The 25,561-nt window shown below is 39.9% G+C and overlaps 2 protein-coding genes across 9 annotated transcripts; one reads left to right on the top strand and one right to left on the bottom strand.

The window, feature by feature from the left end:
* Positions 1 to 171: 171 nt before the first annotated feature.
* Positions 172 to 5,660, bottom strand: Nup50 (nuclear pore complex protein Nup50). Of its 6 annotated transcripts, none has more exons than XM_043431319.1 (5): positions 5,242 to 5,660; positions 2,934 to 3,112; positions 1,903 to 2,828; positions 1,673 to 1,816; positions 172 to 1,599 (listed from the first exon to the last, which is right to left on the bottom strand). In XM_043431319.1, the coding sequence occupies exons 2-5, from the start codon at positions 3,102 to 3,104 to the stop codon at positions 1,293 to 1,295; spliced, it is 1,548 nt and encodes a 515-aa protein (XP_043287254.1). In that variant the 5' UTR covers positions 3,105 to 3,112; positions 5,242 to 5,660; the 3' UTR covers positions 172 to 1,292. The 6 variants fall into 6 exon arrangements, with proteins under 6 accessions (XP_043287254.1, XP_043287255.1, XP_043287252.1 ...); XM_043431320.1 differs by lacking the exon at positions 5,242 to 5,660 and adding an exon at positions 4,932 to 4,952; XM_043431317.1 differs by lacking the exon at positions 5,242 to 5,660 and adding an exon at positions 3,822 to 4,332 and having other exon boundaries at positions 2,934 to 3,106.
* Positions 4,625 to 24,755, top strand: LOC122417630 (uncharacterized). 3 transcript variants are annotated; one of them, XM_043431311.1, is made up of 10 exons: positions 5,910 to 6,511; positions 9,724 to 9,756; positions 9,839 to 9,904; positions 16,755 to 17,023; positions 17,178 to 17,439; positions 17,575 to 17,998; positions 18,329 to 18,472; positions 19,057 to 19,163; positions 20,028 to 20,573; positions 20,993 to 21,764. In XM_043431311.1, exons 1-10 carry the CDS (start codon positions 6,434 to 6,436, stop codon positions 21,620 to 21,622), a joined length of 2,559 nt encoding a protein of 852 aa, XP_043287246.1. In that variant the 5' UTR covers positions 5,910 to 6,433; the 3' UTR covers positions 21,623 to 21,764. The 3 variants fall into 3 exon arrangements, with proteins under 3 accessions (XP_043287245.1, XP_043287246.1, XP_043287244.1); XM_043431310.1 differs by lacking the exons at positions 5,910 to 6,511; positions 19,057 to 19,163 and adding an exon at positions 4,625 to 5,014 and having other exon boundaries at positions 20,993 to 24,755; XM_043431309.1 differs by lacking the exon at positions 19,057 to 19,163 and having other exon boundaries at positions 5,912 to 6,511; positions 20,993 to 24,755.
* The last annotated feature ends 806 nt before the right edge of the window (positions 24,756 to 25,561 follow it).

The following is a 25,561-nucleotide window of genomic DNA, read 5'->3' on the forward strand; positions in this document are numbered from 1 at the left end:
TCCTGCATCGGTCCCTAAAAAAATAGAATGGAATGTGATGGGATTTTTCAATTTTATGTTTTCTGTACTGAAAAAATTCTGTTTCGGTTTATGTGAATCATCAGTACAAATAAATTTCGAGAACCGCTGAAAATAGAATTATTCCTTAAGAAACCTTTTGGTTCGAGAAAATTTATTTTTTCATGTTTCCTTTATTTATATATACAAATGGCTATATAACAATTCACGTGTTCAGGTTTACATTTTTTTTTTTCATTTCTCCCAAAATCATCGCGTGTCGTAATCGAGAGGAATTTTTGCCGTATATTTTTGCACTTTTTTTCTCTTCTTTCAGAATGATTTTGCGGTAAAAGATTGAGAACTATAAATAGGAAGATCGTTTAGACAGATTGAAACAATTCAACAATACTTTTCGGCTGAATATTAATTGGAAAGGAGGAAAATCAGAAAAAAACTCGGAACTTTGCAAATATAAAAAGCGCGAAAATGTTTACAAAAACCAGGATTTCCGAATTAAAAATTATTCGAAATTATTATAAGATTCGTTTGCATAAACTTTTCCAAAAAATACTGCTCATTTTGTTGATTTTTCTGAATTTTTTACTTCGACGCAGTTTCTCATGAGCGTAAAAAATTAGCAACCCGGAATAGAAAATTTTTTAACATTTGTGTTTCGTTCGAAGATGAATGAACTAGCGAAATTCATCGATACATGTCATCGAACATTTTAGCCAGTTACGAGGTCTAGAAATAACGTTCTCAAAAAGTGTCGTTTTCGAAATGTGAGTTATAAGGGAAATCTCAAAAACGTCGATTCGTACGAGTTTTTCCATGTGTTTTCTGCAATAGAGAACAAAAAATAAAATGACAAATTCACGAGTCTTGTCACGAGTGCAAGATAGACTTATGTTAACTATTCAGTGATTCGCTTAAAATCATTCAAAGATATTGAAGTTTGTATTGTGAAAAAAGAGCGAAATTTTCTCTCTCCGAAGTTTCAACGACCAAGAATCATCGCTAATTTTTCACTCCAGGAAATCATCGGTTTTCGTAATTGAATTTTTTTTTCCTCTCGGTGCAAAATCGATGTTTTTTTACTCTGACCCAAGAAACGGCAATTGAGTAATCTATCTTGGCAATAAAAAAAAAAAAAAAAAATACGTTGCGTTTCAACGACGCAAACCTCAAATCCGTAGTTATCATTCTTCGAACCAGTCAAAACGATTTTGACGTTGCTTTCGAAAATATTTCTCAGTAAACTGCTTCATGATCTAGCCGAAATTGAAGGAGTCTTATTTCTTGTTATTATCGAGTGTTTCAATGAGATTATCCGCGTCTTCAGATGTTTTGACTCTCAATAAAACCGGAGTTGGCGGAGGTTCTGAATCTGGCAACGGGAGACAAACCAACATAACTGTGTTTTTGTTCATTCGTTTCGTTGGAATCGACGTTGTCAATAATGTGTTTAACAACAAATTTCCTAACGAATTGTCAGCTCGCACGATCAGTTGAGTCTTTCCGTTCGGTGTTGGTTTCAAAAACAATACACCAACTCCTCGGTCCCCAAAGTTTCCGTCCTTCTTAACAAATACTTTGCAACTGTGAAACGAAGAAAACATTGATAGTGGATTTTTCCTTCTAGATTTCAAAATCAGTGATAGATCTTTCTTACCGTTTTTCAAAAAATGCATCTTCTTCCGTGATTGGTTTGAAATCCGGTTTTGGTGGCTCTTCATCTTCTTCCTTATCTTCATCAGCCTTGGTTTCCGTATTTTGAGACGCAACGACGTGGGATCCAAAGGAGAATGGTTTGCCACTGAACAAAGATAAAAAGTCAGGTGTTTTTTTTTATTTTCGTATGAAAACGACATGTTTTTTGAAAATGAGAATTTAATGGAATACCTTCCAAAGCTGAATCCGGCCGAAGGTGTGGATCCTGTGGTGGAACTTTGTCCAAAACTGAAAGTGGCGGTGGCTGTAGTGGATTGTCCAAAGGATCCAAAACCTGAGGATTTTTCGGTTTTCGATTGGTCCGTTTCTTCACTAATTTGTGAAAGGTTAGAGGTTTTATTGAAAAAAAGATTATTTTCGGTGCTAATGCTGCCGAACGTAGGTTTGTCGTCTTTTTTGTCTGTTCCACTAGTAAAAGTCGATTTAGTAGTGGAATTCATATCGCCAAAAGATGGTTTTTGTGAGCCCCAATTGAAGCTGGCATTGCTACTCGTCGATGTTTTGACTCCGTCGAAGAAGCTAGATTTTTTTTCCTCAGAGAGAGACTCGCTACTCGCTGTTTTTTCTAGTGCAGCAACAGTGGATAATTTTGAGCTGGTGGCGAGCGGTTTTTCTGGTACAATTTCGTCATCGTTCGAAAGGAAACTCTCGTGAGCATGCTTGGCTTCTATGTCCTTGAGATATTTCTCGTAATCTCTAAATATTGGGGTTAGAATACAAAACGGATTAGAATCAACGTGTGATTTAATCCACTGGGTAACGCCCTCGTTCAGTCCTTTCAATTTGGCAAAGTAATCCGAAGATTTTTTGAATATCCGATCTTCCTTCTCACTCGATTCAGGCTTTTTCGAATCCTCCTTCAAAGACTCGCTCTTTTCTATTACAGACTGTGTAATCTCAGATTTATCTGTTCCATTTTCTGGAATTTTCCTCGCTCCGTTGCTTGCTGTGCTCACATTCGATTGTGTTAAAGTATTTTCACTCGTCGTAGAGTTTTCCAATGTGTTGCTTTTTGACAGGAAACTAAATGGAGTGGAACTTGGAGCTGGAGCAGTCTTGAATCCCGAGAACAAGCCGAAAGGGGTTTTGGTACTTCCCTAGAGTTCAATGAGAAAAAAAGATGCTTCAGATCATTTCATAATGTGAAGAGACATTTCGAAAGCAAGTTCGAAGCTGTGTAATCAATGAAAAAATTCATTTACCGGAGTAGCGCCATCTGCACTTCTTGGCAATCTCCGTCGTGCTGCTTTAACTACCCTTTTCTCAAGAACCTCCGGAGGAGCTTTGACAAAAGTTCCTGCTTCCTCAGGCTCGTCCTCGTTGTCCCAATTGTCATGATTCAGGTCACTTGTTGCTGTTCGTTTGCATGCCATTACTGCAGCTTAAATCAATCCAACCAAAGTTTTTTCTTTTCAATTGCTTTATCAAAACATTTCCCTTATACCCAGTAATTCGGCTTCATAATACCAAGTTTAATTTTGATCAAACAAATTCCGGATTTTGATGAGCATTATTTTTCCTTTTTTTTTTTGAGAATGTCAAAGATTGACTGTCAGATTAAAATCAGGGAATATTCGAACTGAAAAATTCCTCGAAAACGAGAATTGAGGGGAAATAAAATATGCCGCAACTTAACCTAACTTTCCGTATATTTAGTTACTCTGCATTGTTGGAATAATTGAGTGATATTGAATGGAATTGTTGTTTATATGGAGCAGGGTGCAGTTGGAATAAAAAAGAATCGATGGCGAACTCACGAATTTTTAAAAACGAGAGCAACCCAGATCAGAAGTGTTACGGTGTTGAAAAGTTTTAGCTTTCCGGATCGATCGATTTCTGTTTAGGCACAATTGTTATTAAAAAACACGCCACAGTCCGGAATCTGTGATATAGAGGTGACATCGTAGAATGTTTTGTCAACAAACGGTTGCTCGAACACTGTTTAGTGTTTGAGTAAATGTAAGAAAAAAAGAGCAAGAAAAAGTAACCAGTTTCACGAGGTTAAAACCGACGCGAATTGTAAAAACTTCACGCTCACTATTGATTTACAAGGTAATTATACAAATTCGTGTGGAAAAATAGTCGCTTACCTTTTTTTAATATTACTCGTTAAAAATTGTTTTCAAAGCTACTCAAATAATATATAGTGCACTTGTGTCGCAAAAAATTCACCGCTAAATAATGGGATAGCAAAGCTGTAATAAGCTGGATACAGCAGTACAGCACTGGAATGGAAATTGGAAATCCGGGCGGTGAATACTGCGCGGGCAATTTGGCCATAAAACCGTAGTGAAGGAGACCACCCGAGAACACATGAAAACTGTTTAGGTAGATTCACCTTTACGCGAACGAACAACAGGTCAAAAAGTTCGTTATTTTGCCACGAGGGGCACTTTTATTTCACAACGTTTGACAGAAATTTTTTTTTCGATAAATTAATATTCGCTGAGTTTTATATCCGTTTTTAGGATGAACAGAGTTTGAACTTCAACTATATCGTTGCAGGAAACGGGCGTCAGCTTAAATGATATTTAACGTCCATCGAAAAATATGGTTTTAGGTTTTATTCAAGTAATTAGTAGGCACAAACAAATATATCAACTAATTTATGTCTGTCGAGTCTTATGAATTTTCGTCCGCCGAGGCGGATGACTTATGAATCCGTCGATGCTATTTATTCTCACTAAATTTCAACCTCGGTGAACTTGGCTGACTGCGATTGTAGATTTTCGACTACTCGTCAAAATGCGTCATTTTATTACAAGATTATTGGGACAAAGACATAATTCGTCATTATTTTACAGTCATTTTTTGCGTTTATTCATCGTCCTATTCGTTTGAGTAAATAAAAATAGGGGACACCATACGAGAGAAGCTTATATATAGTTATTCATATTCTCATGATTATAAATTATTCTCGAAATTACGAGCAACGAACAATCTTGCCGATTCGAATAACTGAAAGTGGGGATCACTGTTATTATTATTGTATAAAGCTTAGTCATGCAGCCTTGACGGTCGTATACTTTTAGTTTTTTACTCAAATAATTAAATGATAGCGAAACTTCGGAACGTTCGGAAATCACACACGGAGCACTACTCGACTTTATAAAATCGAACGTTGTAAATTTCAGAAATAAAATTCTCACACAATAATAGAACTTAAACGGACGAATATGTCGTCTTGAAATTTTATTCACCTCATGAATAAAACCGTTGCGACAAAACCTTTCGACGTTTTAACAATTTTGAAGTTCCGGCATTCGAAGAGACGCATATGCAGGTACGATTGAATTATCGATTAATCAACTTTTAACGTGTGATTCGTAAAATGAAAGAATTGTGTAAATAACAATTCCAATATAAATTGAGAATATTCATAGTGAGTTGAGAAATGAAGGTGAGAAAAAGAGGGGCAGATTTGAGTCTGAGGGTGTTTCACGCAAATCAACTATATATGTAATAAGTGTGACGATGGATCGTCGAACATAAAGTAAAGGGGGTCGTTACCTCTTGATACGTCGTTGAGGTGGCGACGAACCTCAAAAATGTAACTATATATACACGCACGTCGAGTTTTATAAGAGTTTTATGTATATATGTAATATATGCGCGGGGTTCTGTGCAAAGAAGCGAGTAAAAGAGGGGAAGTGGGGAGGGGGATCTTGATTGGGGACAACTCGAGCAAGATTCATTTGTAAAGTTAAACTTTTTGCAAAAAGTCATCGGAACGTAAAGAAAAATAAATGATGCGAAAGAACGGAGGAAACTGTAAGAGATGAGAGTGGTGGTCGAGGCATAGTCTCGATTAACAAGTTTTCATTAGTTTTAGGTGTTGCCAAAAGTACAACATGGTGTGTTTTGTTGTAATTTCCAAGCGTATATTTGGGCGATTAAGGCGAAGGGGTGGGGGAAGCGTCAGTGGAGCCGCCGAGATCGTGAGAAGGTTGAGGAAACGAGCGCGCGTGGCGCTGGTGTTTTGGCGAGTGCGCCAAGCAGCGAAACTAGTGGGGGAAGAAGCAGGGAACAAGTGCGAAATAGAGGGGGAATGCGGTTAGAATATTTATAGAAAAAATGGCAATTTTGCAAGTTTCCGAAAAGTTTTTGTTGTTGGTTTGATTGTAAAGTTTGCGGTGACTTAGTTGTTTACTTATACATTTTGGATTTTTGAGAAATATCGCGAACGAAGAGAGAGCCGGGAGAGCGCGCCCGCGCTCTAGTCGACTATCTCAATAGTTACTTTTCTCGCTCTCTGTCTCTCTCACTCGCTCTGCTTCCCTCTCTCTCTCTCTCGGTTCATTCTCGTGGTTCGCTTTCGTCGTTCCTCCTCGTCGTCGTCGTTGTCGTCGTCGGAACGACCCCGGCGAGAGCGCACAGGATCGCGAGAGAGCCCGCGACGCGCTTTGCAACACATAAAACATCATTGTACACACTTCTATCCGCTTATACACATATAGATATCTGTTAAATACTTGCTTGAGAAAAAAACGAAAGAAAATCACACGTAAAAACTTTTATCCCTGTCCTCGTCAAAATTTGGGGATTAAAATATAGAAAAAGAAAATAAATAAAAACGCATCGAACTGTGTTTTTTGCCTGTGCTGCGTGTTTTTCGCGTGTGTGCGCGTGCTTTTGTGCATACGTATGTGTGAGTGTTTATTTTTTTCTCGATTCATTTTTTCATCACGGTGAAAAAAAAATTATGGAGATATCAAAAGGACTTCAGTTGGAGATACAATCGGTGCAGAGCAAACTGAAAAACGCCATACGCGATCATCAGGTGAGCCCATATACAGTGTGTGTTGAACTGTTTTTGTCTTGTAACTTTTTTTCTACATCTTTTCGGACGTATCAAGTGATATTATATCGACTCTATATCTATATGTATGAATCTGTTTATAAGTTTTACGTGCTCACTGATTATTTAAGGTGTTTTCATTCATTCGCGATATCCGATATGAACTGAGAAACTTCTTTCTTTACAAACGCTCAAACTTTCTTTTAGCTTCAAGTTTTTTAAGGTTGTTTTTTCCTTTCTTTTCTTGCTTATTCAAACGTGCAACGAAATTCTCTCAGCTTCCGGGACAGTGCATTTAAGCATTTTTAATTGGTAATTTCGAGCCTATTGGTGTTTTTTCTTTACTCTCTTCGTAATAATGTGCTGACACCTGAAGGTGCTTGTACGTGTGAGCAATCTCGTTATGCACATATTCAGAAAATCGTCGCATGTTACGCTCTTGTTTTTTTTTGCTTTTCATACTTTTCGTTTACTGGCAACTGCGATGTAAAAACTCGTAATCGTCGATGCGATGGTTTTTTTCTTGCGATGTGTTGATTGAGATTCTTTTGTTTTTTATTTCCTTTTTCATTTATTTCGAAGACTTTTCGTGAAACAAATGACGTTTTGACGTGATGTGTATCATGGCCGAATTGCAATGGCGTTTTATCTAAATATATTATAATTTTAACACTCCATCGATTGATTTGTTGAATAATCATCAATCTGTTTTGTTGCTGAACTGTTTCATCGCAGTTTCAAGTTTTTCTCAGTGATTTTTAATATCTGCATAACCACATTGTATTTTTTCGGTATGATCGAAAATTTGATACGCTCCATGTGCACGGCAAATTAACTTCGAAAGGGGAAATCGTATTTTCAAGGTGATTTCGACTTGCTCTTAGCCATCCCGGGAACTTCGCTATAATTTGGAGTTATATTTTTTTTCTTTTCCCCCTTACCGCCACTCATTCTCTGTCTCAAGTCGATATTGATCGATCGAAAACTTTTGCGACACTGAAATTGGCGATCGCGGAACGCGAGAATATTTTTTAATTGAAAACGAGTTGTTTTTGTAATATTTTCAAATAACATGGTCAATAAGTCCAACTTTGTGGCAACACAAGAACTAAAAATACAATGAAAATCGGATAAAAAATCACGAATTTATATTTACGAGAAACAGATTGAACGATTCTTCAAATTTTATCAACGGCTCGCGTTTAAAAACTCTTCATGCGATAGATGTTGGAAAAAAATCGACTAATTCTCAGAATCCGAAGAATCACTCGCGAAAAAGTACTTTCGGAACGTTCGTCGAGTTTCACACTTTGCCCGAGTGAGTTTTGTCTATGCTGGTAAAACTTTGTTGGGCTCCTGGGACGTTTTCGTACTTCGTCTCGTGCAGGCCAGACGTCAACATTTTTGTTTTCTCTCCATTACCATTTTTTATCGCGTATAATTGAAAATTTTACGATTTTGACCGAAATCATTTTTAGTCAGTTTTTTTTTTCAGTAAAACTTTACTGTTTTTACTGATTTCGATTTTTTTCAAGATTTTTAAATCAGGAGCTTGAAGAAAATGCCGATTCTAGTGCTGCTCATGAATGCATCAGTGAAGTTTTCGAGTGGAAGGTGAAACTTTAATGACCATATTATGGGATAACAAACAAATAATGAAAAAAAAAAAAAAATCAGAAAATACTTCAGGAAGTTTATAAAAATGGCACATAACGCAGTAATGAAAAAAACATAATCTGACAGAAGATCGCGAAAATGTGAAAGCAGGTTTTTGGAGGTTAATCAATAGCGTGAATCGCGAGAAGCCAACAGGATAATCTCGTGGTTGTAACATTGTTTAACGCGTTAATTAACGAAACATCAATTTCCGTGACCCGAAGATAGAACAAAAGGGACGAAACAATGCTAAACTTGCGATTGTGGACTTTTCCACGTTTCCCTTCTCCCTTCTCCATCAAGGTTATTCGTGAATATCCGTGGATCAATGATCTCGAACGCTCTCGAGCACAAAGTATCGCCAACGCGTTACGTCCCAATTTTCTCAAAACTTTCTCGATTATCTGATATCAGATTCGTTTACTGATAATAAATGATATTGATCTCGAGTTATGTGACCCATTTGCCGTTTTTTTGCACTGCACCAGTTTCGAAAATGCTCATGATAATATTTTCGATTCGTCATTCGTGTCATTTTTTGTCTGATTTTATCGAAGAACAAATTGCTGTTATTCGGATATTATTTCTGTCGCAGATTCATTGAAAAAGCTTTTTTTCATCTCGAAATTGTATCGGTGAAATTCTTCCCAGATTTCATCGACGAAAAATTTTTCAAAACTTACTAAAATCCCGAAAAATTACAAACTTTTTAAATCATTTATGTAATTTCATGAATTCATTTGATTCCGGAATGAAAATCATCTGAAAAATGTAACAATGCATCTGTGGCTGGAAATAATTCGAATTCGATCAACGGGAACGTGAATTTTTTTCGGCCTTTGACGATTCCAATTTAAAAATCATCAAAAAACATCAATTCTACTTCGCTCAGTTGACGTTTAATGCATCGAAAGCGAACTTCCAGTTGCCTACGTACAATTTTCTTCGAAGTATACCTCATTGAAATAAGTTTCGACGAAACGGATCGAAACTTTCGGTATTCGAACGTTTTTCTCGGTAATTCAGGCCGATTCGTAGAAAATGAAGGAACACGTGAAACGAAAAAAACTCGGTGGTTTTGTTACTCATCCTGCATGGCAATGGCGGTAGATTGTGTTCGTAACGCGCTCGCTTGTCCCTCACGAGCTTCTAGTTTCGACTCTCGCTATATCTCGCGAGTCAGGGCACACACGTCGTCGTCGCCTCTCCCCCCCCCCCCCCCGCCCCCCTCCCCGCTATCACGCTTTCGTCGTCGTTCTCTATATTGCTCGTTAGAGCCACGCGACCGGAGAAAGAAAGAGCTTTACATAACTCGCTTCAGAGTTTTCAGTCGCGTGTATATACGCGCCTGTTTTTTTCTGTGTACGGTTAGTTCCGGGGACTCGATTGAAAAATATTTACTTGAAATATCTACAAAAAATTTAGTCATCGGAGTTGGAAAGATAATTTTTTTTGAGAATATAAAAACTTGGAGATGATTTCTTTAAATTCTAGACTCGTGAAAACTTTTTAATTGAAATTTATTTGTCCACTTTCAGATTTGCGTGGGGAAACTGAAAGACGATCCGAACGTAAGTTTTCACCTGAAATTGACGAATCCTTTTTTCCCCAACGGCGCATCAGACGACCGAAAAACTTTTTATTCTTTTTCAGAATCCAGACATTCTTGACAGAATCCAAGAAATCCAACTCCACATTGTTTCGCTCGGACGATGTCAGGTGAGAATTCTAATCTCCCAGTTCTGAGATCACGGTCACCGTAACAGCTTCAATTCCTCGCTTTTTTTCACCGTCAACACTTGGAATGAAAGCAACGAATTAGGCATTTTTTTTACTTCGTAATTGAAAATTCCACTCTTCCCAACATTTATCTGAGTGAGTTTCATCTTTTTTCATCTTCAATATATTTTGGACGCTACGCAAGTACAAATTCAATATAAATTGAGCCAAAAAATCGATTCCTTATAACCTTGAGTGCCAAAAACGTAAAAAAATTGTCGAAATGCTTTCGATGTTTTCGCTCCTCAGTGAATAGAATAATTTTGAGGATTCGTTTAATCAGAAAGCGCTGAATCCTCGAAACGAGTCGCACCTATTTACATTTTAAGGTACAATCGACCCAAAAACAACGAATTTTCCAAAGTAATTTAACAGCTCGAAAGAAAGCCGCCCAAAAACTCGGAATAATCGAAGGCAGCGTCCTCACCAAGTGAGAAGGCGAATGAAAATTTGATTTTTCCTCGTAATTCGAGTTAAGGAGGGTCCCCTTGTGTAGGGAATTATAGAGTGATGGCCGAGAGCAAGGTCGGGCACGCGACTCATCAGGCCGACCAGGTAACCCAGAAAACTTTGGTACCGGCTCGTGTTCTAACGATTCGAGACTCGCGTGCTCGCATATACGTCGAGTTTATAAATAAAATGACGGATCCTCGATAACCGCTCGGAGGAGGATGCGGGCAGTCCTTAAACAGGAGAATTGCACCGGAGAACGGAACTTTTTTCTGTTTCCGGATGAGATACTTCGGGATCTTTGTTTTCGCACGGATTTTTCGAAAAATTGATGAATTCGGGGAGGATTTTCCCGCGATTTTTCGTGAACGAGGCTCGAACGATGCTTCCACTCGAATCCGGAATTCGCGGGCCGATGAATCGGCCAAAATTCAAATCGAGGGACTCCCGGAAGTTTCCAGAGTCTCCAAAAAGTTATTTCGTTTGCCCAACTGAAAATTTCGGTCTCCTCAGCCGAAGCACTAAATTTTACTCACTTTTATCACATTTTTCGCGCACGTAGCTCCGCTGCGCGCGCCTCGTAAAAGAAACTTGCGAACGAAGTTGTCCTCGGTTCATGAATAAAGTTGCATGCTCACGCAAAAGGAATAATTCCTCGATTAAAACTCCGACGCGCGCGAATCCGTCTTCGCGTTCGTTTAATTAGATGTCGTGCCTGCTTTTTCACCGGCTCAGAGAAACGCGTGGAATAATGTGCGCCGCCTTCTCAGCGGGGTTCCGAGGCCCTCGTGCTTCTTCAAACTCGAAAGATGAGCAATCGATAAAAGAGTCGAAGCTCACAGTCTCCGAGCCCGGGAGCCAAGAAAATTCCAATTCTCTGTTAAAACGAATAAGAATAACACGAAAGAGGGGCAAAAACGGGAACGATTCCGAAAATATTTCTTCGAGAATCGAAAAAGTCTTGAAGGACGAAAAAACACTCGGAAATTCAAAATTCCCGACGAAAAGTGTTCGCTCTTTCGGGAATCTTCGATATCGAGTTTGAACGAGGGTCAGCGTCGGAGGTTCGCTCCACCGAAACCCCGACGAAAGAAATCGAATGCCAAAATACTCGACGAAAAGTGAGTTTTCGTCGAGGTCCGCTCTCATCGAATCGGAATAAAAAGGGCGAAGGGGCGGCGGGCTCGTCGCATCTTTTGATTCGGAAGCGACTGCTCGGGAATGTCGACTGGTTAAGCTAGTCCTGCTGCTGCAGTGTGACGCGCACAACCCCAAGAAACATCGATCGGGAGAGTGCACACACGAGGAGAGGGAAGATTGTAGTGTGTCGAGGAGGAAAGACGCTCGGCGTGTACAGCCTCGACGATCTATTTATTTCTTACGTATGTGGATGAAGTATAAATAAAATCTCGTGTTGTCGCCCTCCCCTGGAGCGTTGGCTGCGCGCTCGCGGGACACAAACAAACGGAGAGTCCCGAGGCGCGCCACCCTTTTGTTAATCGACCGAAACGAGCGTTCTGGCGCTTTATCGTTCGTCAGTTGTCGCGCTGCTTCGACGGCTTTCTCATTGCTTTTCACGCCATCGGAGGCGAGTACCGTCTGAGGAATGAGAGTTTTGCTGGCGTTGGAAAAGATAAAAATTAAACGAATTTTTCCCGCAACGTTGTCCTCCGAACGAGCGCCCGATTTTTTTCAGACTTCTTCTCGTGTTTTTAACCACGAAAAGGGCCAAAGAAAATGTGTTTCCGGCGCGGAATTCGCTCGGGTTTGTCCATCGGACTCGGCAACCTTTGATTATCTGTTCGGCGCTGCGAAACTCTCGCGAACGATCGACACCGATTTAACCGACCAAACTCCACAACACCTTCCCAGCTCCTCGTCCCTCTTCCTCTCACTTTCTCCCTTTCAAACAAACTTCTGATGTAATCTCATCGAGCTAACTGAGCCGAGAGAAATTCATCATTCGCCTTGCGTTAATAATTCTCAGCGTTGAATACTCCTGTTTCTCCTTGAACTTGCCGAGATCGAATCCTCGCTCACTCCTCCTTCGCTCCATCATTTCCTTTAATTTCGTTAATACTTACTCCCAAATTTACTGAGAATCTCGGCGTTTAGTTTCTACTTCAATTTCCGTTCGACCAGAAACGACGGAAAATGAAAAATCTGCGTTTTCAATGACATTACAGATTTGGTGGAGGGAAATTCATTTAGGGGAAAAAAGCCGTGGGAATTTTCGATTTTTCCGATATTTTATTCGATCTCTCATTTTTATTCAATTTCAAGTTTTCGCTCGATCCCAATCTTTGGTTCTCCTTAATTTTTAATTGATCAGAAATGAGCTAAGAAAAATCGATTTTCCTCGTGAAATTTCATGCTTTTGTCACAGCAACGAAGCTTTGCAACGATATTATCGACTGTAGAAAAAAAAAATCGAATTTTCACCACGAAAATTAATCGAAATTTGGATTTTCGTAGAATTTCGATTCGCGACGAGAAAGACAAAAAGAAAAAATGCTTTCGGCGATGAAATTCTGAGCTTTTCGAGCTAGAAAACCGTGCGAAGATCACAGTAATAATAAACATTCCAAAAGCAACGAGTCAAAGTAGCGAAAAGTGCGTAAAAAGTTAATAAATCCTTGAAAAGTTTCAACATTATCGCGCAATTTTTGGTAAACGCGAGGAAGCGATCCGAGAATCGAGATCGCACTCGTCGAATCGACGGTTTCGATGAAAAGCTCGAATAGCTTTGGAATAAAGTTGAAGTTTGATCGGAGCTTTGTAAAAAGTGGTGATCGATCGATTGGATCGGAGGGTCGATTCTCTCGGTACGGGATTCGATGGGAGTGGAGCCGGAACGAAGTTTAAACTCGCTTCGTAAATTTCGTATCGGATTCTGCGCGTTTGGCGGAGATGGGATCCCGTGGGATATTTCGAAGCCCGCCCTCGCGATTCCGGCCAATAGCTCTAACGTGAGCATCGCGCCAAAGCGAGAGCTCGTTCTTATTGATCTTTGGGCTGCTCGCTCTTCCGTTCTCTTTCGCTCGCTTTCTCGCTCGTGTGCGTTCACGCTGTCGAAACCGCAGCCCCCACTTAAACTCTTGGCCACGAAAGCTACGAGAGAGACTCGGCGAATACGAAAGATCCGTTTTTCTGCGGCTCGAAGTATTTCAAAGGATAGAAAACCGTCGGAAACTTTGGCCACGGGAGAGCTGCCCCTTCGAATTTGTTGTTTTAACGATTCTCCTGGTTTTTCGCGATCGCGAGGTCCCTGACCGATAAAAAAACTCGAAGAACCTGACGAGCCACGAACCTGCTGGGAAATTTTGCATCTTTTCACTGATTTTCGAGTTTACGAAACTTCCTTCGGCCCAAACGTACAATTTATCGGGAAAAATGATCGTTCGAAGGGAATCCGAAGTGGATCGTCGCGGCTCAATTAGTCTCTTGGAATTGAATATCGAAAAGTTGGCTCTCCGGGGCGAGCACACGTGTCAGAGTTAATTGAGGAGGATCCTCTTGGAAAGAGAACGAAAATAGGAACGAAACTGCAATCTGAAGCTTCCGAATCAATCCCGCAAAGTTATGGCCCAGAGAGAACTCACTCGAAAGTTCTATGCAGCTGCTCGGAGCCCGGCGATATGACTTGAAACGTCGATTTGACTTTCCGAGTTTTTATTGATTCAGATTGAAGTTCTGATTACATTGACTCGAGGATTAAACAAATACTGCTTGTGAATATACCGAAACTCGCGGAAATTGTCGCAGGAAATTTATTCCGGGAGATAAAATGCATTCTTCGGGTCGCGTTTGACGGCGACATTCGGGCTGAAAAATAGTCCGAGTTTAAAAGCTGCTGATCGAAACAACTTTCGTTCCCTCCGACGAAAATATTTCAACGATTTGCCTGGTTCTTGCTAAAGGGCATTTTGCAGTTTGCAGTTTTTTCGCAGTTCCTTTTCTTTTTTATTTTTTCTCGGGCCTTGCACGAGCCAGAAATTTTTTATTTTCAACTCAACGAGCTTCTTCATCTGCCAATTCAGCTACGTAATTTTCGAGCTGTAGAACTCACTTTTTCACAGTTTGCATAAGATGATCGATCGGAATTGAGAAAACTTACGAAATCCATCATTTTTAGAGGGGAGACGCTACGAAGAGACGGATCTCGACTGATTGGCAGCTTTCAACCGAAATTTATGGTTCGCCACTGTAATCAATGGCTCTGTAATTCTCAACTTTCAACCAAAACTTACGGCGCTTATAACCGCGATTCGAGTTTTTTAACGAAAATTTGAATATTTTCATCCAAAATTCAAGGTTTCTCATCAAAATTCGCTCTTTACAATCCAAAGTTTTGGTATCGTGAATTTACGAAAAAAGAGTGCGCAGAATTGATTCGAGTTGCGTAACTTTGTAGTGCATCGACAATGAGTTTTTGCGTAGATAATTTTCTTAGCAGGATTGTATTCGTCCGGGTTTGTTTTGCTCACGAGCCGTTGTATAAATCGTCCTCGAAAACTCGGAGCGCAATCGTCCTAATCGGTCTCGTAACAAAGTTTTCGGTTTCACGGGGTTTTCAAAGTTGCCAGAAGGGGCAGGGGGAGCTGCTCGTGATGGAGGAAGAGAGCGAATGAGTGACCGGGTAAAAAGTAAGTTCGCGGTAAAGTTGGCGGAAAATCGTCCGGGGCTTTGAAAGCTCGCGGATTATTATTCAGAACTGTGTCGAGATGAAATTCAGATTATTTAATAACTCCAATTAATTCTCGTGCTCTATAAATACACGAGAAGAGCCGCATGAGCTCGAAGTTACTTGCTGGAGAATTCTTCCTTGATATTTTGACGTCGATCGTGTCCACTGAATACTGAAATTTTCGAATCTTTTGTTCCCCCCTCAACACTCGTGTCTAACATTCAGCAATTGTTTATCAACCTTTTTCAACAATGAGCTCAAAAGAGCGGTCGATGTCGAGGCATAATCTCCCTTCCAAAACGTGTTCACACAATTTTTTTGAAGATAAACAAAAACGCGATTAATTCCTAGAACAAAGTGCTGAGTCAGCCTCGGCCTTGAACTACTAATCGAAAACTCGTCGAGAAAAATCCAGTCGCGATTACCACGCTTTCAAAAATGCTGATTGAAGGAACGAAAAATTGAGAATTCGCTCCGGCGAGTTCGAGAAATTTTCGGTCGAATCGCCCCGGAATTTTCCGTCAAACCCCCCAAGTCCGTTCTCGCGATTTTAACTCCGACAATTTGGGATTCTGTGAAACCGGAGATGAGAGAGAAAGAGAGAGGGAGTGGAAGCTAAAGAGCGAACGGAAAGGCACGGGAGAAGAAGAGCCAGACGAAAGTATAGCCGCGCAACCCCGGAGCAAACGACGCGGGGATGGAAGCCTCAATCAATAAAATAACTTGCATCAAAATACTTTTATTCCATGAGATGATAAGACTGGAGGAAACCAGCAGATCGAGCGAGAACGATCCGATGAAATCTAACGATTTCACTGCGAGATTCAATCATCTCGCAAGTAATTATGGAGCTGTGATGAGCCGATTTGGGAACATCATTGCTCCCTCGTAAATTCAACCCCCAAACTTGGGAAACAGGTCTGTCGTGCCGGCCTGATGATCGATCGCGCTCCGGCATTCCCACTGGGGGGTTGTTTCTCCCATCCAGAAATCTATCCTCCCAAAGCATGCACTCGAGTTCTCAGAGAAACCTGTGGATTTCGAGTCCTAGGTCAATGGACTATTGGGATGGTTTAATTTTTCGTTTTTACGTGAAATCCCCAAATTTTCAAGATCGACGTAGATTTTATAATAGTTATTACATTTTTTTCACCAGATTCACCTTCAAAAGGATTAGAGAAGGAAAAACTGTTCCGATTGGTCGATGAATTTGTTGGGGTGGGCGAATCATGGCTGGGAAGCAAAATGGCCAATTTTGTAGTTCCTTCAAAATCGATTTTCTCCAATATCGACTTGAATTTCTTCATCGAATTAATTTCGAAAATAGGAAAAATAGGAAAATTTTATATTTTACCGAAAAAATTCTGCGTTCATTGCTCAAGACATTTAATTGCGATTTGAATGAAAAAATGGAATTTTATGCATAAATAAGGAGTAAAAGAATTTTCGAATCGATCGATTTGTGATGAAAAACGAGGAATTGTGTCACGTTGTAGCGGTGCGAATTTCGATAGGATTTATTAATAGATGCGAGGTTTAGCATGCAATGAAAAAGTTTGAGAAGTACGAAGGAGAGACGAGCCCGGTCGATTACGAGAGAAAAAACACGAGTAAACAACTTAACTTGTCTGATTTGTGTTTTGAAATGCGCAGAAGCAAGTTGTCCAACGCCTGCGCAAAGAAGTGGACGATTTCAAGGCGGCGAACGCGAACGATGTTAAAGTTTCGGTCGCCGCGCTCCTTGGGCTCAACAACAATAATCACATAACCGCCAACAATGAGTCGAGAAACGATGACATATCTGGTGTCAGGGTTGCCAGCAATGGCCTTGACAATGTACGTCTCGCTACTGCAAAAGAAGACTACGAGGACATCGTTCGAAACGGCGACGTTACCAGTCGCTGCAACAAGTCTCCCAAAAAGTGAGTATTTGAAATTAGAAAAGAGTGAGAATCGTTGAAATTTCAAAAAAATTCTCACGATTTTAATCTTCGAATGCTGCAAGCTTTTCCAATTTTTTGTTGTGAAAATATTGATTTTTTTCGAGACATTCTAATCTCATTTCAATGTCCCCAGAGGGAGGTCGGTCTCGGTGGAAACATTATCAGGTGACGACGAGGCCTCGACCGAACACGAGCAACGTGATAATAAACGCCAAATGTCTGAAGAACCGCGGGTCGAGCGGAGAATCGAGTGCTCCGAACAGCTTAGCTTTCTCAAAGTTCTCGGACTCATTACCACACACAAATCGACTGAATTGCAGAATAGGAGAGCCGAACGGAAACGTCGAAGTACCGCGAATCCACAATTCGTTTATTCCAATTGGGACGTTCCTACGGTAAAAATAATCGAAAAAGTTGTTTATCCAAATTTTACTGAATTTCAAAATTTTTTGTGGAAGGTTATTCTTGAAAACAATAAACGAATAATAATGAGACAGCAGCCAAAGTAATGAAATTTTGAAACGTTGCAGAAAAAGAAACGCCACAGTTATCTCCAGTCCGCGGGCAACGTTCCTCAAACTCGTCAGACGACGGCCCGTCTGAACGGGCCTTCACCACCGCCGATTAGCAACAAACCAGGAAATTTGGTCGTCCCGCCTAAATCGACGTCGCCACCGACGCGCGCCTCTTCGAAATCCTTAATTCCGACGCAAAAAGCAACTACGAGGCCAAATATTTTACGAAACATGTCGGAGAGCCGAGTTTTTCCGAATAAAGCAATCACTGCGAAAACGGAAAATGAAAACGAATCTGTGGCGCTGACCTGCACCGCGACGAAAACCAGCCAATCTACGACCTCGAGCAAAACAGTTCACATTCCTGGTTTACCCTCCGGTCTGACGATCGAAAGGATCGAAAATGATTCAGCAGTTTGCATTAATTGCAGAAATCCTGGTTAGTTTTTCTTTTTTCCCTCCCGATCAAATCTCTGTGTCGGTAATGCAGAAATTTCCGAAGATAGATAAGTTTTCAGTTAACGAATCGAAATTATCAAAGTTGCTTTTTTATTTTAACTTCGCTTAGAGATCGACTCACTTGAAATACTCCATCGTTTAAAATAGAAGGTACAAGCATGAAAGAAACTGAAAAACAACAAAATTGAAGTTTGCTCGAGTGTGGAAATGAGAATTTCCATCGTGATTTATCGAACGCAATTTTCTCCTTAACACAGGACAGCAAATTGAAGTTGCGACGATTTACTGAAACACTTTCGATGCTCCACAGGGATATTGACGAACTGTGTGAACTGTGAGGCGAATTATCACGTCTCCTGCCATTCGATATCTCCACCGCCGCCGAGACTGTGTCCAAAATGCGCTTCAAAATTGATAGAGCCAACGGCGGTGATAAAGAAGAACGACGAGCTCGGTAATACAGCAATTGGCAAAAGTAAAAAAAAAATCATTCAAATCTCATGATGAAGGCAACGTTATCGAAAAGTTAACTCGAAATATAAAAATACAAACAAAAACCACATTTGATGTGTCTGAATTTCATGCGATTGACAAAAAAGTTCTTGTACTTTGACATACGTGCAGTAATTTTGATAAATCATGATATTTCTAATCATCTCGACGCATACTCTTGAAGAAAACAGCAAAAAAAACCGAATCTCTAAGATTCCTGAGAGAAAGAAATGGCCGTGAAAAGCGATAACGATTGTAATACAGAGAATTACCGAATTTTAGATATTGACTGCAAGGAGATAACGTTCCTGGGTCGTCGGAGTCTTCAAAGATCGAGTTCGTAAATCTTCGCGAGATCGACGCTTCGAGGCCACGGGGCCGAAATGCGAGAGATTTTTTGTCAAAATGAGAATAACTTTTTGGTCGATCACGTGTGTGTAGGGTCAACAAAAAAAAAACAAACAAAAACAAATGTTGCAGCAACAAAAATACACTTTGAAACAATACAAAAGCACATTGAAGTATTGAACGCGAAATGTCTTGCAGTGGAAAAAGAGAGAGAAGTTTATGAGCATCGTGAGCGAAACTCGGATCTGAGATTGCAGGTTTACGAATTGGAAAAGCGATCTCAACTGCTCGGCCAATCACTTCAGGTTCGTCCTGTGGCCTGCGTAGAAAAATCAAAACGAAACTATTTCAAATATTTATATTTTCGTTTATGTTGGAATGCTCTCTCACTGATCGTTTCTATTTTGCTTATTTTTGTTCGAACAAATTTATTATTTTTCCACATCGATGTTCATTCTTCATCGTTACTTGCAAAATATTCAGCTTTTTTCTTGGAAAAAAAACCTGCAACCTCTTTTTTTCGTCGACTACTTTTCATTTTGATGTCGTTCGGTCTCGTAGACATTTCGTATGACCTCGATGCTCGTAGTTCGTATTACATCGATTATTAGATACACATCATTTCATATTGCAAGTATTTGCATCAGCCCCGGATCCCTAAGATTTTATTTTCGGAACGGAAACTCTTTAAGGGCGTCGAGAAACTAATCTCATGTGATCCCACGTGATTTGCTTCGTTTTTTATTGCAATAGAGAGAATAGTCACATTTGGTGAAAATTTGCCGATTGGTACTTGATGAAACGATGAAAAGTTCCGAAAAAATGGATAGAGCAGTTGAAAATACAGGGATCTTGGGTGAAATATAGTTTCGAATGTTTTTCCTCAAATTTGTCATTTACTTTTTTTTGCACATAGATAAGAGCATGAATTTTATTTTATGAATTTCATCGTGTTTCGTAAAAATTACGTTTTTTTCCATGTGGTACAACGTGCAACTCGAAGCGTCTGTTTTCAGGAATTTTGAGTACAATTTTCTGATAGAAATCGGAGAGCACGATTAATCGATTTTCCATTTGATGAACGGTTTGAATATCGGTACTGAAAAAAGTGACGAAAAACGATTGAAAAATGACAGTCTCTGATTTTAATTTGTGCTTTTTTTTGCCAGCTGCAGCATCGTACGCGCCAGGAGTTGCTGGGAAAGCAGGAGAAGACCCAGAGGTCGATAAAACGTCTCGTGGATTTTATAAAATTGGTACAAATTCGCGGCATCAAATCGTCGGGGCAAGTAGTTGCATCAACAAGTTATCAGGCTCGACCTTCCTCATCCCGGTCGTGCCAGAGTCCCTCGCCTCGTCAATATCGATCCCCAAGTCCAGGGGGAACGTCTCCGGCCTCGACGACCCGAGGCTCAACCACCTCGAGCCCGATAACGATAAGCAACGAGGAAACAACCCATCAAACTCTTCTTACACGACAACAATCTTCGTTAACGATCACTCGTCAAGATCGAGCGTCACCTACGTGCCACAAACAGACCCGAACAGCGTCTCCACCTATTCCTACAAATTGCCGATCTTCAACCAGCCCCAAACTTTATACGAAGCTACCGAGGAATCAGAAATCAAAATCGAGCTCGGAGAACGAGGAGAAAATGAAACTCGCCCAGACAACAACGAACTCCGATATCAAAACGGAAAAAAAAATGGAACAGGTACACTTGGTTGTATCTTTCAATATTGAACGTTTCAATCATGGAAATAATCATTGAAAACAATGAATTTTCATTCGAGTTTCAATTTTTATGAAGATTATTAGTGGATTGTAAAACGTTGAGGTGAATTTTAATAATTTTGTAAGAAATGCTCAAGTCGGAGGGAGGGAGTACGATATGACATTGTCTTCCATTGATACAAAAAATTGAAATTCTGAAATGAAAACTTGGGAGCAGCCTTTTTGGTGTGAATTGGTAAAAGTGATGTGCATGAATTTCGATAATTGGGTCCAAAAGTGAATTGAAAGCTAGAAAATGAGTAAGAAAATATTGTCTACCAGATTTTTTCACTTAAATTGACGAGCTTGAATGAAAATCGAGATTTCGAGGATCATAATTAAAATTTGGATATTTTGCAGGGCTGGGAATGTGCGACGAGGGAGAAGAGAGGATCCGGGTCTCGCTCGGGGGTCCAGGTTGGAAGCAGAAGTTCGCCGGAAGTTTCGGGGAGTCGGGTATCGCCCGGGGTTGGAAGAAGTCGTCGACGAGAGCAGTGCCCGGACTCACTCGAATCGTGCAGTCAGGTCAGGAGAAGCGAGAGCCAGTCGCATTTGTCGACGGGAACAACGACAACGTGGATGAATTACAAAAATGCTCGTACAACGGCAGATCTGCAGGATTATGCATCGAGTCGCAGCAGCGGGACGGTCGACGAACTTACGGAGCTTCGGACGAGCGCAGAGAGGGGGACGATTCCACGGATGGAAATGGAAAAATCGAAATCGGGAGAGAGCGTGAAATTGAAAATAAAACAAAGAGTCTCTTCCACAGTGGCGGGAGCGTATACAGTTCAAAACTTGGTGAATTCCACACACTGCTCTCAAGCCATAACAAGCCCAATATCATCTGCTTTGATAACGAAACATCAGGATTCACCGAAAGAGGCTATTCGATCGGAAAATTCCGAAACGATAAATTGTCATTCGCCGAGAGCCCAATCACCGGCGGCTCCGAGCCTTTCAAACTCTTCCCATCAACCGAACACGTGAAATTGGAAGAAGCGCATTTATCAGCGCCACCTAGAGCAAAGTTAATGCGTAAAATTGAAGAGAACGACAGAAGCACGCTGTCGCTCGGAGATTCTTCCAGCAGAAGCGACGTAGCCAATCGTCTGTTACCGAACCGCCGAAGAACCACGGAAGAGCGTCGTCCGATGCCCCGAATTCTCATGAGAAACGAGCGGAAGAGTCTCGACTTTCGCGACATTCTACCCCTCAGTTTCGAGGACCAGAAGATTCAAAATTCTCCGGCTTTTCTGAAAAATTATTGCAATTCCTTCGTCCGGCTCCCGGACGGAGCGAACAATCCTCCGGAAATAGAGAGCAGCGGCTCGAGCGACACGAGCGCGACCGAAGACGCCTATTCGCCAACCAGAAACTTGGATGCCAGTTTAGAAACAACTCTCGAGCCTTCCCACGAAAATCCTCGAAAAAATGAAGAACTCGTAACCGAAGAAAGAAACGAGGAGGACGACGAAAGTCTCACTAACTCCGGAATCGACGACGAGGAAACCGACGACAACGAAGAGGACGTCGAGGATGAAGAAGACCAAGATTGTCCGATCGTCGACGACGAAATTAGAGAGGACGGAATTGAAGGACTGCGGATTAGCACCGTTTCTCCCGAGAGCATGCAAGTTCTCGAACAGTTCGAAATCGCTATGAAGCAAACTGAAAATGGTGATAAAACTGCCAATATTTCAAATAGTTAGGATTTATATTCGTCAGATTATTTCATTCACTCTCCAATAAAGCTTTTCCATTGTTCGCGAGAGCACTTTCGGCTCTGGGGGACACGTAAAAAGAAAAAAGCTCACGATTTCATTTCGCGATTCGGTTTTTAATGAATAAAATTCGAACTCGCGAATCGACCGCGTCTCCCAGACCCCGTTAGTAGAAGCGGGCAGCTAAAAATTCGTGAGTTTCGAGTGTGAAACTCCTTTCTGAATTGTCAAATGGAAGAGAGTCCTATCGAAAATCCTAAACGTTTTCTTTTAAGATGAATTTTCACAACGATTATTCAGACTTCGATATACTTTATGAACGAAATTTTTGTTTTTTGAAACGTTGATATTTGAATGACAGACACCTGAGAATTTAATGTCCGGGTCTGAATATCGTTCTCTGTAGAATTTCTCGCTCTTTGGGATTTTCGATCTAGTTTTAATTAGACGTTTTTATTTCTCGTTTTAGAGAGCCCAACTCTCATCGTTAAACTCGCATGTAATTACACGTATTTTTACTTTACGTCAATTTAAAATCGTAGACATTAAATAACGATATCTTCGAAATATCACGACCAAAGTTTCACAACGATCGATCTCGAGTTTATCTGACACACTCAAATATTGTTACCACAGCAGATTTACGAGAAGTTTTCGTCGAATGCCGCAGTTATCATTCGTAGGATACTTTATTATTATTATTAGATTTTCAGAGAGAAGACTCAGTCGAGTGGAAATATTTTGTCTGAAGTGCTAGGAACAGTCTGGACGTTTTTTCATTCACAAATCGAAAAATTTTGTTATAAAATTCCAAAGTTTATTAGATAAAATTGAGTAGTTTTTGATATTTTCACAAAAAATTTGCTGGTTTTATCAACAAATCGAAAAGGGATACGATTTCGTGTACCTTCGATTCCAAATTTTTCAAACATTTGAAAAATCGCATGTAACTTTCTGTTTCCCAAACAAAAACTATTGTGTAAAGTTTTTCAATCAAACTATCATTATTCCTGTTACCACGTATACGTATACAGGGTGCTACGATCGATGGTGCAAGTGAAAACTCGAGCTCGTGGTCGAAGTTCGATTTGAAAAGTCTAATAATGAATTTTCATCAATTTTTCTTTTTTTTTCAACCTCCATTGTTCACTCGTGAGCTCGGAGCTGAATTACCGGAGATAGAGAAATGTCTTGAGGAACGTTTTTGTAGGAAATTTTGTGCCCTTCAAAATTGGTCCCATGGGTTTTTGCTCCATCTGCTAGGGCTCCAGGAGGCCTTTCGCCTTGGAATTTCGTCCCGAGTTCGAGTATCGTATCAGCGATCCTGACAGCTCCTGGATAATCATTTAACTAAACGTAAAGAAAATATCAATTCGTACTTCCTGTCACAACTTTTCGAATAAAAATCTATGATATTTATAGTAAAGGGCCAATCGAGATTTAAAAAACTGCAAGACAAAAAAACGCACATATCGTAAAGAAAAAGGAAAAGTTTCAATAAATCTCGAAGTGGTTAAAAACTTTGACTAAATTCTCAACTAAAAAGAGAGATTAACGAAAAATTCAGATGAATTACGCTAAAATTTACGATTTCTCACGAATTTAGAATTAAAGATTCATCGCGCATACCCTTTTGATATATTTAAGGATGCTGAGACTAGGTTGAAGCTCATTTCTACATAAATAAATTTAAAAAAAAGCATTAAAAGATAAAAGAAAGGACAAAACATCAATACCAAGCCATATTACCATACTGCCTTAATAGTGATTTAAAAATTGTATTTTTCCTCTTAAATTCGAGTTGCTGTAATCATAAATTCATTATTTATTCTTTAATCGAGTATTTCAATGGACTAACGACCGAAAGGTTGTTTTCCCTTTTGGCGATTGTGCATTAATATGAAAAAAGACATTGTCGTGAGTGTACATAAAGTACTGAGGGAGAGTGGAGGGCCAAAATAGTTGTATTTTTAAGTTGAATTAAGCGTAAATAAATTTTTTTGTTTTTCTCGTTATTTCCCGTTCTCGCGGGACTATCACGGAGACGATAGTTTATAAAACTGTGACACTTGTGCTCACAGCTGAAACGTTGCTCCAAGACGATTAATTCGTTTTCTATTCTCATCTCGTTAGTCTCTTACTGAATTATTATCGAATTTTTTTCCTCTACGTCGATTAGCTTCGTGACTGACGAGCTCAGCCTCGATTATTCATTGAAATTGCCTAGAGTAATATTTAAAAGACGAAGAAAAACACGAACTAAAACGAAAAAGTATTCCAAATATTATACGACTGTGCTAAATTGTTGACTAAAATGTAGACGAAAAAGTGTGATTGTCTAACGGAGATAAAGCTAACAAATGATTCGTATTTTTTATGAATAAACGATTTGAAAAATATTTTCACTCATCGATGTTATTATTTAAATAAAATTCTTCGCGTTTATCATGTCTTCGTACAATGAACTCTTAAATTTCTCCCAGGTGATGAAATATCGTTCATTTCAATATGTAGAAAAGTGCGCATTTTATCTCGATCTGCAAATAAAAACAGCTGCTCAAAAATGTTCGACAAGAACAATTCAATAGTTGAAGAAGTTTGAACGTCACGTGTTTCGACTATTTGCTCTATCGACGTGGATCAATTTTTTTTCTGGAATCTTCGAATACTCGCGTATAAAAGAACCCAGCGAATTACTTTTTGTCACAGTTCTCTCGAAATTTCTGATCGCGAATCGTAAGTAATTGATTTTTTTTTTTATCGATTTTGGTTGCGACGTGCTCGCTATTTTCGTCCTCAATTTCATCATTTTTAAAATAAATCCAATTCGATGATAAACTTTTTACTTTTGTGTGTGGAATTCCGGGTATAATTTCAATTTCTTTTTCTGCCTCAATTTCAGTAAACTCCAGTTTGTAAAAATGATTGCAAAAATTTGTTTCGTCGTTCTCTTAGGCTGCGTGCTCATCCAAGTAAGTTTTTTCGATCTCTTGAACCTTTGCACGAACGCATGAGCTCGTGGAATGTTGATTTCAAGCGCACGATTTCGTTTTATTTTGTTTAGGCGAGTTCGTCGATGTCGAGAAATGAAACGGCTGAACCCCAATCGGTGAGTGATTGAAACTTCAATCGAGGCGTCGACAAAGAAATATTTGAATCTTGAAAAAGTCTAGAAATCGATCTGCTTGACGATCGAACGAACATT

Source organism: Venturia canescens, chromosome 10 (genome assembly GCF_019457755.1).
Source record: "Venturia canescens isolate UGA chromosome 10, ASM1945775v1, whole genome shotgun sequence".
NCBI classification, from domain to species: Eukaryota; Metazoa; Arthropoda; class Insecta; order Hymenoptera; family Ichneumonidae; genus Venturia; species Venturia canescens.

What these genes read in the sequence shown, in the direction of transcription:
- LOC122417630 (XM_043431309.1), top strand. Translation starts at nt 6,434, where the DNA reads ATGGAGATATCAAAAGGACTTCAGTTGGAGATACAATCGGTGCAGAGC. An exon ending in AACTGAAAGACGATCCGAAC is followed by an intron (nt 9,757 to 9,838) that starts GTAAGTTTTCAC and finishes ATTCTTTTTCAG; the next exon opens with AATCCAGACATTCTTGACAG. An exon ending in CATTAATTGCAGAAATCCTG is followed by an intron (nt 17,999 to 18,328) that starts GTTAGTTTTTCT and finishes GATGCTCCACAG; the next exon opens with GGATATTGACGAACTGTGTG.
- Nup50 (XM_043431319.1), bottom strand. Translation starts at nt 3,104, where the DNA reads ATGGCATGCAAACGAACAGCAACAAGTGACCTGAATCATGACAATTGG. An exon ending in GCCGGATTCAGCTTTGGAAG is followed by an intron (nt 1,817 to 1,902) that starts GTATTCCATTAA and finishes ATCTTTGTTCAG; the next exon opens with TGGCAAACCATTCTCCTTTG. An exon ending in GATGCATTTTTTGAAAAACG is followed by an intron (nt 1,600 to 1,672) that starts GTAAGAAAGATC and finishes TTCGTTTCACAG; the next exon opens with TTGCAAAGTATTTGTTAAGA.